At 40.9% G+C, this 12812-nt stretch overlaps 1 protein-coding gene across 28 annotated transcripts; it reads right to left on the reverse strand.

The window, feature by feature from the left end:
- Positions 1–942: 942 nt before the first annotated feature.
- Positions 943–12473, reverse strand: LOC103718533 (CBL-interacting serine/threonine-protein kinase 8-like). Of its 28 annotated transcripts, XR_015971778.2 has the most exons (9): positions 11716–12318; positions 10766–10898; positions 10427–10661; positions 10247–10300; positions 7371–7508; positions 5472–7294; positions 5143–5401; positions 4929–4997; positions 943–1340 (listed from the first exon to the last, which is right to left on the reverse strand). XR_015971778.2 is itself a non-coding variant. In XM_088708144.2 (5 exons), the coding sequence occupies exons 1-3, from the start codon at positions 11871–11873 to the stop codon at positions 5347–5349; spliced, it is 267 nt and encodes an 88-aa protein (XP_088564270.1). In that variant the 5' UTR covers positions 11874–12470; the 3' UTR covers positions 943–1340; positions 4929–4997; positions 5143–5346. The 28 variants fall into 28 exon arrangements, 2 of the variants coding, with proteins under 2 accessions (XP_088564270.1, XP_038986455.1); XR_015971785.2 differs by lacking the exon at positions 5472–7294 and having other exon boundaries at positions 7371–7487; positions 10432–10661; positions 11716–12473; XR_015971784.2 differs by lacking the exon at positions 5472–7294 and having other exon boundaries at positions 10432–10661; positions 10766–10885; positions 11716–12470.
- Positions 12474–12812: the final 339 nt, after the last annotated feature.

A 12812-nucleotide genomic window follows, 5' to 3' on the forward strand; every position in this document is an offset into this window, starting at 1 on the left:
TGGATGCTAGGCTAACCATGTTTCCTTATTTCAGTTATCCATGTGTTAGCCAGCTGAGCCCTTCTTTACTTTTAGCTGATCTTTAAATCTTACTGCATGCTCATTCTATGTTTTCCATCTGGTCCTTGAGAAGGTGATCACCCTTTGGCTTGAAGGTTTGCTTTTATATTCAAGGCAATAATGTATCTGCCTGTTTGCCTGCACGTGGCCTCTTTGCTTTTCTTGTGTTACCAAATGTTTGTCAGGTTAAGGAAGATGGTAGGCATAAATGCAAAGATTTTTGCAGCATTATTTGAAGTATGGAGGGTTGATTGTTGGCATCAATGCATTATTTGCAACAAATTACGCTTATCTTTGGCCATCTAAGACTTGACCAGATAATTCTCTCTTTGAAAACAGAAAAAAGAAAAGCAAATAAAAATTCTCTCCAGCCATCTAAGACTTGACCAGATAATTGAAGCACACCATGGGGACCAAGAGAGAATTCTCTCCAGCCATGCAAACCGTCCGTTCAAGCATTCCCACGGATTTACAATACAGTTCTATTGAGATTTTGGGTCTTCCCTTTCGTCTGACCTAGGTCAAACCTTCCCAAAGAGGACATAGAATGTCTGATACACAAGAAGATATTTCTGCTGCAAAACAAGAATGTTGACCCATTGACGACAAGCCATGCGCATGTTTGAAACAGGAATGCTTCTGCAGAGGAGATTACATGGAAAAAGACGATCATAGATAAGGGCACCTTTCATTCCATCGAAGCAGCCCGTTCCGATCATGCACACATCAAACTCAGATAACCACATCAAGCATCAAAGGTCGTAAAACTACTAACTTCTGTCAAAACAGAATGCGTGACATACGTCCTGCCCAGGCAGACAGCAAGGTTCGGCAGAGTCTCATGCCACGCTGCTCAACGTTCATGTGTTTTAGAGAAAAGAATGGGAAGGATCTTCAGCAAAACTTCATTACTAGTGACCTCGGATTATCGTATATGTACAGACTGCAACTACATAAAGAATCTGTTCTTTATGGACAAACAGCCAGCAACAATTACTACAAGTCATTTCGAATAAGGAAGCGATTTGAATGATGCTCCTCATATAAATACACCTGAATACCTCACAAACTGGTTTGACATATGGATGACGGTGGCGGCAACAACTGGTTCCTCTCACATTGGCCCGTCGATGCACATGGGATGAGCTACAAGCACTAATTATTACATTTGCAACAGATCTTAGAGTAGTTCAGCAAGTTGTTGTCCTGCGCAGTGAAGATTTAGCAGCTGCTTCTGTTGGTCTCCAGATGATATGCTCCAGCTTGCCATTCTTGGAGAACTGCATGTACAATAACCTTTCCTAGTCAATGATGGTAAGTACATCATCTTCTCTTTTTGTAAGCTGCTTTTAGTAACAATAAATTAACCAATCAAGATACAGTTATGATGCACTCTGGTCAAACAGTCCCAGAAAAGGATTCAATCAGGTCTTTTTACCACTTACTAACCTTTTTTTCTCGGGAAACCCATTCAGTTTTGAATTACCCAGGTCCAAATACTTGGGATGCACCATCCAAGACATGAACTAGGAAACTCAAGCTTGTTAGGTGGAAGGGCGCGCATGACAATTGGGCAAATGACCAATTCAAATTGTTAACCTCAAGTCACCACCAGCAAATAGCTACAAAATCCTAACTTAAGATAGTGGATGCTTCGGGTTTGACCCTACCCGCCCTGTAACCCGATCCATTACCCGACTCCTCCCAAGATTTGGACCAAATCTGTCCGACCTCAACCTAATTATATGAATTCACCTCCTCTTCTCTTATCTATAACCCCCATTGCTTTCATTAAGCTCCCTAAAACCCTATACCCCTTACCCTCTTTGATGGATCCCAACTGCTACAACCACATTGAGAATGGCCGTGTCGGTGAGGAAAACACTAATGGCCCTCTCTCGAAGCTATTGTTGTCATCGCTCCCTATCTCCACTGTCGAGGTTTGCAATGAGTATCCCACCACGACCTGTCATTGCCTACAACAATGTCATGCCCCATATTGGTTGGCTTTTTTTATTTTTTTATTTTTTCAAATTTTTAAAATTTAATGAAAAGTATTTTTTTTTGCTTTTTGAATAATTTTAAGTCTAATTTAATGTTTCTTGATGCCTTTTGATGTTTTTATCAAGGTCCGCTATACCGACCGTACCGACGTACAGGTGGGCACCGGTACCGGTAACGTACTAAACCAAACTTGGTCATACCGACCCGGTTCAAGGACAGCGCGTGCGAGAGCACGGGCGCGCGGGGCACCGGTACCGGTAACGTACTAAACCAAACTTGGTCATACCGACCCGGTTCAAGGACAGCGCGCGCGAGAGCACGGGCGTGTGGCCCCGCGCGCGCAAAAAGTGTTCCGCGCATTTCTCTCGTTTTCCACTTAAAACCGCAACCGCGCAACGCGTTTTCCTGCGCCATTTTTCTTGTGGACGCGTTTTCCTCGCAAAACGCGTTTTCTGTGCGGGATTTCCTTCTTCCTAAGCCTTCTTGTTTCTTCTCCTCTCTCCTCCGCTCTTCTCCTGCGAGTAAGCGCCGACGAGGATCGCCCCGACGAAGATCGCCCCAACGAGGCCCAGTACTGGTAAGTCTCCTCTTTCTCTTCTTCTCCTCTTCTTCCTCTTCTTCTCCTCTCTCTTCTTCCTCTTCTTTCCTGTTCTTCTTCCTCTTCTTTCTTTTTCCTCGCACCGGTACTAGGTGGTACTGATGCAAACTGGACTGGTTCGCATTGGTACACAATAGGAACCGGTCGGTTCCAGCTCCTGGGGCCATAACCGTTTTCCGCGGCCGAACCGTATTGGTTGGCTCCGGTACTGGTACGGTACATGCTATACTAGCCGATACGGGCCGGTTCAGCATACCTTGATTTTTATCATCTGGTATACTTTCAACAATGCTTCTCGAAGTTTTGGAGTGATTTTTCTATGCTATCGTGGCATTGCTGTGAAACAATGCTACCTTAGGAAAACAAAAATCTAGCAAATTTGTCATTGGGTTTGCTACCCCAGCTATAACTTTTGCATAAGTGGAGTCAAGATTCCAATCCAAAGATAACCATAGATCTTCGAGTAGGTAGTTAACTAGTGACCAAAAATTCATAGTAGTATAAAACCAAAAAAATGATGGTCTTTAGAAACCAGAGCATTAGATCGAAACCAAAATGAAACGAAAAGAGCTAGTGATCCTGGCTTCGTACGTTAGGAGAAGCAACATGAATTAATCAATTAGTAAAATACAAAACATACAATGATACAATTAATTAGATGTTTTTAGAGTACAACATACATATCGATGTCTAAAATCTCGTCGAGTGGCAATATCTCTCATAGATATTGGGGTTGCTTTCGTATGTAGGAGGCTCAACCCAATGTTCGAACCATATGGCCCTCAGTTTCCGTAAGCTCGTCAGGCCAAACAAAAGGTTCGTAATCTAGATGGTCCCTATACGTGCAGTGGGTGACAGTGTCGCTCTATGAGAAGTCTCCGCCTGATACTGCGGTTGTGGAGCAACCCATCCAAATATGCTGGCAGCAAATTCCGACTCATAAGGTGCTTTAGGTTGTGTACGATAGTAGTCACTAAAGGATGATATGTCTGAAGCACCGTATCTACAAGAAAAGTAGCCGACACCATATCTATAGGATTCCTATAGGATTCTGAACTTGATATGTTGAGAGATTCTACCCCACGTTCTATATCATCTACAACAGCCTCGTATTCACCACGACCTCGAGAACCTCGTCATCTATATGCAATCGTACCTTCACGGTCTCTCGATCGTGCACCATGATCTCTATCCTACATGGCGTGAGTGAATTGAGACTCTCTGATGAATCGAATCCCATCCTAGGGTTGTGAGCCATACACGGTGGTCTGACCTCCCTGGCCACCAAATGCATCATCATTGCTACTCTTATATGACAGTAAGCATAAGAGCTCCTTGGTATCTGAATCTAACTTCTCCATTCTCTTCAACGAGGCCTTGCCTTTGCCTTTACCTTTCTTCGTAGCTGCTTTCTTTTCTGTCCTGCCCCACTCTGACCGGCTTCGCTGCAGTGATAGACCATGCCATCCTAACTGGCTGGACCGGGTAGTGTGGCAGCCTCGTCCAAGTATCTCTAGATCAAATCGTTGGGATGATGTCTAAGATATGGAATCATGTGACCATCTGATCCCCATTGATCCCTCTACCTGATTTGTTGGATGCGAGCGTGGGATGTTACGTTTTGTCCATTGCTCTACATCCACCCTAATCTCGCCCACTATAATGCTAGCTGCTTGTGGAGACGATCCTAACTCGTCGAGCTCTTGCTTCCATTGTTGGCCTTTAAGCTAACTAATTATCGAATCCTTATCATCCTGTACAAAATCATTGTGGAGCAAATCATTATACTTCAGCTCCACTTCCTCCTTAATGCACTTAAGCCTCAACCTTAAATTATAGTGCACGTGGACGAGATTGTTGCGGCATTTCTGTGCGAGACGGTTCCTCTATTTGTCATAGATCAGGACGAATGTGGACCAATTGCGCTCATAGCCACTAGAGGACACCATCTGCGAGAGGATCCAGATAGCAAGCCGCCTAAGATGTCGGGCTAACTCTCCGAAATGAAACCACCACTCAACGACAAAAGCGTTGAACAAATTATATATAAGATGGTGGTAACTATAAAATATCAACCAAGCACCTAATAGCTATTGTTCATATGTAATATACCTAAATTCATTATGATACTGCACTTGTTGAGCATAGCTTCTTATTCATCGAAGTTGTGAAAGCCCTCCCTAAATAGTTGTTTGTGCAAAAGATATATGCCTTGTGATGTTATAATATGCCGAATAAATTTAAAATTACAAAAGGCATACCCCACCTAAATTAATTAACCTACTCAAAACATTGTGTTACGACATCTGGATCAGGCTCCATCTTGCATATCACACTGCACAGGGCATCCATTGCAATATCAGGGATGTACTGGAACTTTGGATTCAAGTAGCAAGTTGTCAATACAATTTGCAATTATTTTAGTATGACATGACCAACTAAAAGACTAGACAATGAACTATTTTAATGCATATTCTTACTTGCTAGATGCAGCGTCCTACCCATTTGGTAGTCCTGCATCTGCTCAATGATGTCTATGTACTCAGGCATTCAATGGATCTGCCTATCTGATCTGCTCCTTAGCAACCATCATCATACGATAAAAAAAGCCCATCTACGGATACCTCTCACAGTCCATAGCCCAAAGCATGGCAGCCAGCATCCAATACTGATTTTTGGTATCATCAATTTAACTTCTGAAGAAAACCAAGGTGGGCAGGAAAATTCTGCTGCATTGATCTGCAAAGTCATCAGATATGTCAGCACTGAAAACAGCTAATGTAGCAGATTGAAAGTAAAGGAATCTAACTTTTAAGTGGTCAGGAATATTTGCACTGCATTGTGGAAAGCAAGCTTCTGGAACAATACAGCAGTTAGGGGAACAGAGATCATGTCAGTTCAGTGCGAAATTCATATTTGGTGATATTAGCAATTATAAAATCACTTTATACAAGTCAGAGCATAGGACACTTCTAATGACCTTTGAATTTTGATACTCAATTGAATCAGCATTTCCTCCAGTTCACTTTGTCAAGATTATTCTTTAACTTTGCTTACCCACCCCCCCCCCCCCCCCCCCCCGGCACTCCCACTTCCACTTAGGGCTGTTACTCCAACCCATAAACCCGTTACCCAACCTGGTCCCCGTCGACCCCGCTATGACACACCAATGAATGGGTTGGGGGTATGGGTTCAAAGTCAGACCCATTGAAAATTTCACGTCACGTCTAGGTTTAAGGTTTTTAGACCTGACCTAATTCAGTCCTGACGAATAACCTCATTTATACTATTTATATAATATCAGTTTTATTTATACCCTTCAATTCTGAACTCTTTGTATATGAATGTTCTATAACTTAAAAGGGATAGATAAAAATAATCCCATGTTAGGACATGTTTGGTGTTTGAACTTGACTTTAGATCAAGTGTATATTTTATGTTTTTCCTCAATCATTGTTATATGGGTAACTATCAAATGCTTGTTGATCATGTTTTAACTTTTGCAGCACATAATTGGATGTTACATTAATAAGATTCTCAAAGCATGGATAGTTTTAACTTGACTAATTGCTCAGACTATTAGGTCAGACACAGGTCTTAACATACTTGAACCGGCCTGAAAACCAGATGGGTCTTATGATATTTTTATTGCTCGAGTTAAGACCTGATCCAGTCCTTCAAATAGGCATGAAACAAAACTTAGACCCAAAACTCCAAGAGGTCTAGGTCCAGGTGTACTAAAACCTGGACCCAACCCAGTAGCTCCTGTACTCTTGCTCCTATCTCACTCCTCGATATAAATTTATTAAACTATCTAAGCAGAGACAGAAAGCATGTGACATATTAAGGATTGAAGCAACATACTAAGGATTGAAGTACTGATTTTCTGAATATAGCTAACTCTGTCGTGACATATTTCTCCAAAATAATGAAAGTTATCAAATCAATCTAAGTTTTTATCAAAAAATTCTCATTTTCCCAATCTTACTATGGCTTGTTCTGAATTGTTACAAACGTCCAACACTTTGTCTAATTACTTGACAAAAATCTCAGAAGTTTAGATGAAATCAGTTCCCAACTTTCCATTATTTTAGTTTAATCATTTCAATTAGATTTAGTTATGATTATCTAGTCAAACTGTCCACCCAATTAAAGCATCTAAAATAGTTACATCTTAAATAAAGAAGATTTTGTAAAGTAATGACTTTTTGAATTTACATTGGAATTGTCATCCTGAATTTGAATAATCCCCTTTTTATATAAGACGCCCTTCAACATTCTCCAGTTAAGATCTTAACTCTCGATGCCTTTGATATAATGATGAAAGCATTTCAGAATATCCTAATCCTAGACCTATACACATAGTTTATATACTTAGTAGACACTATAGAAATGCATATGTAATTCAACGAGCATGCACGTAGGCAAAAGAATGATCTCTAACACCATAGTGCAATTATCCAAGTCAAAGGCCACAAGACGGTAACATTATTTCCTTGCTCATAAGGAATTGGAAGGGCATCTTCATGGATGGACTGCAGATTTAATGACAGTATGTTTGTTGCTTGAGAAAATGTATTCCCTGAAATCATACTTATAAAAATGTTCGCTGACAAGAATGTCAGTGATCCCCTGTCAAGCATAAAATACAAAGTTAGGATACATGATGCAGGCCCCTGATGAAGTGACTTTGGGGTAAGGAACTTACTTTTCTATACAAGGTTGGAAAATCAGTCTTGTCAAAAGGAAGATATCCAGCCATTAAAACATATAGGATGACTCCACATGACCATGTATCTGCTGCGGAACCATCAAAACCTTGTTGCTGGAGTTCCTAGAAGCCCAGCTGCTTGTTTTTATACCAGTGTATGGCAAATAACTTGGCAAAATTACTTCAAAAGTAAAAGTAACCATTCCTCAAATTTAACAGTTAAAATTAGATACATATAACAAGACTCAGAGAATCAAACGAAACCTGATAAGAAGCTGATGGAAAGTCCTGAACAAATATGGCAATAAGTATTTTCAACATATTGTTTATTATTAGCGTATGCACAATTGCAGCAGAAATCCAAGATCAGATTATATGTTTGGTATTTGTTTAAGCAGTCTCATATCTCATATGCATCGCAGGTTATAGGATCCCTCCAGTGAGATCTAAGCCAGACAGTAGGTGGAGATACGGCTCTTAGTTATTACACAATAGGCATTGAGACCAAATGAATGAACCATCAAGCCTTTTTTCCAACTGTGGTGTTGCCTTTCTAAATCACCAAGCATTCCTATTTAGGGCAGCCTGTACGTTATTTCAGGACATTGAGACTAAAAGGATAATTTCAGATAATAGTTAGAAAACTATCTTTATGGTATGATTCAAGATATTGCATACTAACAAGCACCTACAACCATAAAACCAGCATAGCCAGGATTTGGTTCTTGAAAGGATTTGATGCATTAGGTATTTTCGGCATGTTTCTTATTCTTTTTTCAGTCATTATTTTCTGTTTAGGAGGATCAATTTTCTTGAAGAAACAAGAGGCCTCAGGCCATCTTTTCTCCCCTCTCCGCCTCTTCTACTTTATTTCCTCATTGTTATTCTTCTACTTCCTCTTCTCTTATTCCTTTTCCCCCGTAACTTGACTATTATCTGGCTTGCATAGCAGAGTTCTATTTTCTAGATCAGAAATCAGATCTACTTCTGTATGCAATTATACCATAATCTTCAGAGATAAAATTTGAAGGGTAAAAGATAATTTAGAATATCCTATTCTAAAGCAATATTTGCCGCAGAAAAATTTATTGTAGCCTTTAAATCTGAACAAAGCCACATTAGAATTTGATAAAATTAAGAGCGAATAAGTTAAAAGTGAAGACATTAAACAAAGGTTCAGAGTTGCAGTAACAAACATTAAGTGAGAAAGTAGATTTTGGAATGGCTTATCCATGTACGTAATAAGTGAAAGCCCCAGCAAAGACAGGATCTCAAATCCAAGTTGATGGGTCAAAAAGCTGAGTGAATGACCTGAGAATGCTTTAGAGGAAGTAGTAAGAGATGATTGAGATCCACAGAAGTGACTCTAAATTGTCAGGTTAATGCTTGTCGTTATTTTCATATAATGCAGTAACCTACTAATATCTCACATACATACAAACATGGATAAATATATACATGTATGTCAAGTTTAGCCAAACTGGGCAGTTCGGACCATACCAAATCAGTCAAGAACCGGAACGGTGCAAGAGGTCTAGATGGTTCGGCACTTTAAAAAAATCCCTCCCCACCACCCCTCATGCGCACAGTCGCCTCGCTTAATCACCCTCTTGGATGCCTCCTCGCCCGATCTTGAGCCCCCCAGCCTCCTCACTTGATTTTCAATGGAGATCCTCGGGTATGATCTCAAGCTCCCCCCCCTCCGCCCCGACCCCCTAGAGTTAGGGTTAGGATTAGGGGGCTCTCTCCCTCCCTCTCTCTCTCTCTCTCTCTCTCTCTCTCTCTTCCCTTCATCCCTCTCTCCCCCTGCTCTCTCTCTCTCTCTCTCTCCCCCTCCCTCTCCACCGCCCTCTCCCTGTTTCAGTACACTCCGGCACGACATGGTACGAGCCCATACTGTACTCGGTACAGGTTTGGTGAACCATGTATATGAGTATTCCATTACATGAGTGCCATGGAATATATTATAGTGAAATATATCGGGGGACGTCTTTATGCGTCTATCCCAATTATCTAACACATGGAATATAAATACAATGGAACATACAAATGCATAAGGAGCGTGCACGCATGCACCCTTGCTGCATAATAAAAATTGGGCATATTTAGGTCAAGGTTTTAAAATGTAATACATGTGGTCGCATTTCTAGATGCAGTCCCTGTTGCATATGCAGCTTCTCAGCACTATGGGGACACATGCAGGCCACTCCTATGTGGGTTCATGCAGATGTAGCGGTTTCAAGCTGATGGATAAGGCAGCTGTGTTCTTGGTGGCCTATGTACATGTATTAAGAATGTTAATATGTTAATTATGTTATAATTATTGTACCAGTTATCAAGTAGTAAGCATTAATTGTTAGTTGTTGTAGTTATTAATATTGCTCCAAGGTATTCCTGTTATTCTTGTTATTTCTTATATATAATAATATTTATTTTATTTTTAAAAAAAACTAACCACATATGCCCCCGTATATGTGGGTCTGTATACCATATAAGCTCCATGCAGTCCCTTGACTGCTCTTATACCACAACCACCTCTCAAAAGACTGGTTTCAATTATATAAGGGAATGAGTTGGCTAGAACGAAATTCATGCACAGTTAAGATTACTTTCAGAATGTTCCAAAATCTGTTATCTATTGTTTAAAAATATTGAATCATTTAGTTTTCCCAGAATAACATATTTGTTTTAAGAATCATCTTGCCATGAAAACACTATGCTACACTTAACATCTGACAAAAGAATGTTTGCCCAAGTTAAACAAGATATCTTGACACAGATATGTGTAAACTATCAAAGAAAAATAGAGCCATATATAATCAATGCAGCCAATCTAATTAACGGATTTGCAAGAACAATGTACTTGAAAATACCTCAGGAGCAACATAGTTTGGGGTCCCACATGTTGTGTGAAGAAGTCCAACTCCCTGGAACCAACAGAATAGCCATTAATTACAAAAATAAATAACTGATAGAATAGACTAAATTGAGAATACAGAATAGCCATTAATTACATGTTGTGTGAAGAAGTCTAAATTGAGAGATGATCATGCCTTACATGAAATTATCTGCTACACTTGTTTCTAATCGTTTTTAGCATCTCTCTATTATTTCTAGAACTCTGTGCTGCAATAGACTACATGGCATACAAAATCATCTGCCATCATCACTATGCAGGGTTAGCTGAAAGTTCCTGCCGTGTTGTCTGCTAGCAATTTAGGTTGTGTTCTCAGAGGCTTGTGGTCTAATACATTGGATGCATGTGAACACATTAACGTTGGAACAAGCCTGGAATAAGAAAAGAGAACCAAAATTTGCTGAATGACGATAATGGGGAATATTTCTTAAAATAAAAAAGAAAAATAAAACATAAACAAGGAAAGTGCCAGCACCAAGCTCAGGAGAATGTCAACGTTTCCCAAAAACCTTTGAGGGATTTTTTTTCTTTTTCTCTCTTTAACGCACTGTCAAATTGATGTTGATCATCCACCTTAATCATCCAATCTCGAATCCTGCGTTGAGCCACTGAAAACAGAAATTAAAACGAAAGCAGATGAACGTTGTTCATCCTTTTCAAAGTCTTGGCCGATTTAGATTTCCAAAACCTATGTTCGTTTGAAATAAGTCAACAATGTGATGATTCTAAGTAATCGACTGTGGATTGCATATCTTTATCCCGGTCCTGCACCTATTGTATTTGTTGTGGTTGAAATTTGGCCTGAGGGTGACCATGCCGGACGAAGCTCAGAAGCCGCCGGCCGGGACGGAGAAAGGGAGCTACCTCCTGCGCTCGGATGTACCTGCACAAAGCCTTGGCTGGGGATTCCGGCGAAGGCCCTCCGATGGTTAAGTTAGCAGTTTCTGAGTGTTTTGAATTGCTTTGTATTGTTTCTCCTTGCTTCGTCCGGCTTGGTCACCCTCAGGCCAAATTTCAACCACAACAGTATTTTTCCTTTTTTCCCTCCTCCTCTGGCTCACTTAGTTTAAGAATTTTTGGAATTTAATGAACAAGCTTTGAAATGAGATCATGATGTTTTGGGCTTCAAGGGAGACTTCTATCTACTGAGTTGGAAAAACAGTGGACTGTTTTCATCAATTCCCTTCCCTGAACAAAATCATGGGGAACAACCGATACTCGAGAAAAAGGGCAGCAAATGCTCATGTTTTTCTCCGCGCAATCTAAAGATCTTTCCCGTCCTAGAATTATGAGTCAAAAGAATGGAGGCGGCAGGACATAATTAGAAGAGGAAGCAATAATTCAGGCGGGGTCTTGTCAAATTCGGTGAGCACGAAAAAACGGAAGAAGAAGGAGAAGGAGAAGGGGAAGAAGAAAAGGCATAACTGATGGACCATCTTGTGCTTGAGGATGGTGGCCTTGGCGAGGACCTTCATGGCGACGCTCTCTCCGGTTTCGGTGTTGATGGCGAATTTGACCTTGGCGAAGGTGCCCTCCCCGATAGTCCGGCAGACCTCATACTTGCCGACCTTTCTGGTCTCCATTAGTCTCCCTGCGCTTATTATCCCTCCACGCTCATTGGAGGCCGCCCGGCCCTGGTTGGGATCGGACGGAATCCCGCGAAAGAATTTCTTCGCTTTTTATTTCAAGAAAGGGAACAAAAGAATCACGCCCTTGCCCCTAAACTAAAACAATGTCCGCTTGCGTTCTTGAGAGGAAACAAAACAAAGCACCAGAAAAAGAAAAACGAAGTGAAAGAACAGAAAAAAGAGAAGGAAGAAGGAGCGAAGAGGAGATGGGAGTTGAGAAGACCCGCAGCGGAAAGATTTTTTTTGCTTTGCTCTGACGAGAAAGGGAAGGACAAAGAAAGAAAGAAAGAAAGAAAGAAAAGAAAGTTATCCATCAATCCGATAATAATGCGAAAGAGAGACGAGATCGCAGGAGCTGATGACAGAATCCGGCGAGGGAAGAATCGAGGGCAAGCAGCTTGGCTTCGAGCGGAAAGACGGGCTGTGGCCTCATCGTTGGACTCGATCGGAATTCAGATATATTTAAAGAATATGACAAGAAAACAGGGGCTGCTGCGATCCGTTGCTGCCTTTCTTTTCTTTTTTTTTTTCTTTTTTTTTTATTTGCTACACAATGACTCCCACCAGCCTGATAGGGATATGTATTAAAAAAAAAAATACAATAAGATCCGAAGCGTCCAAAAACACCTCCTTTTCACCCCTCTAAAGAACTCCGCTTCACCCTGAAGACAATGATTGCAATTTGTCATTACTAGCCTTGTCTCAGATATTTCGAAGCAGGAGGTGGTGGCCATTGACAACGCCAGGATACTTTCGAATTCAACCGATCACAGTGGCTAAGTCACCTTCAAGTAGAATGGCATTGGCCTGCAGCACACACCAAACATAACAGAGGCTGGCTCAAGCAGCTCTCAGCTCCATCCCAAAGATTGAGATATCAAAAATCTGGCTCTC

This window comes from Phoenix dactylifera, chromosome 12 (genome assembly GCF_051530095.1).
Source record: "Phoenix dactylifera cultivar Ajwa chromosome 12, Ajwa_hap1_PhDact_Kaust_v1.1, whole genome shotgun sequence".
Classification (NCBI taxonomy): Eukaryota; Viridiplantae; Streptophyta; class Magnoliopsida; order Arecales; family Arecaceae; genus Phoenix; species Phoenix dactylifera.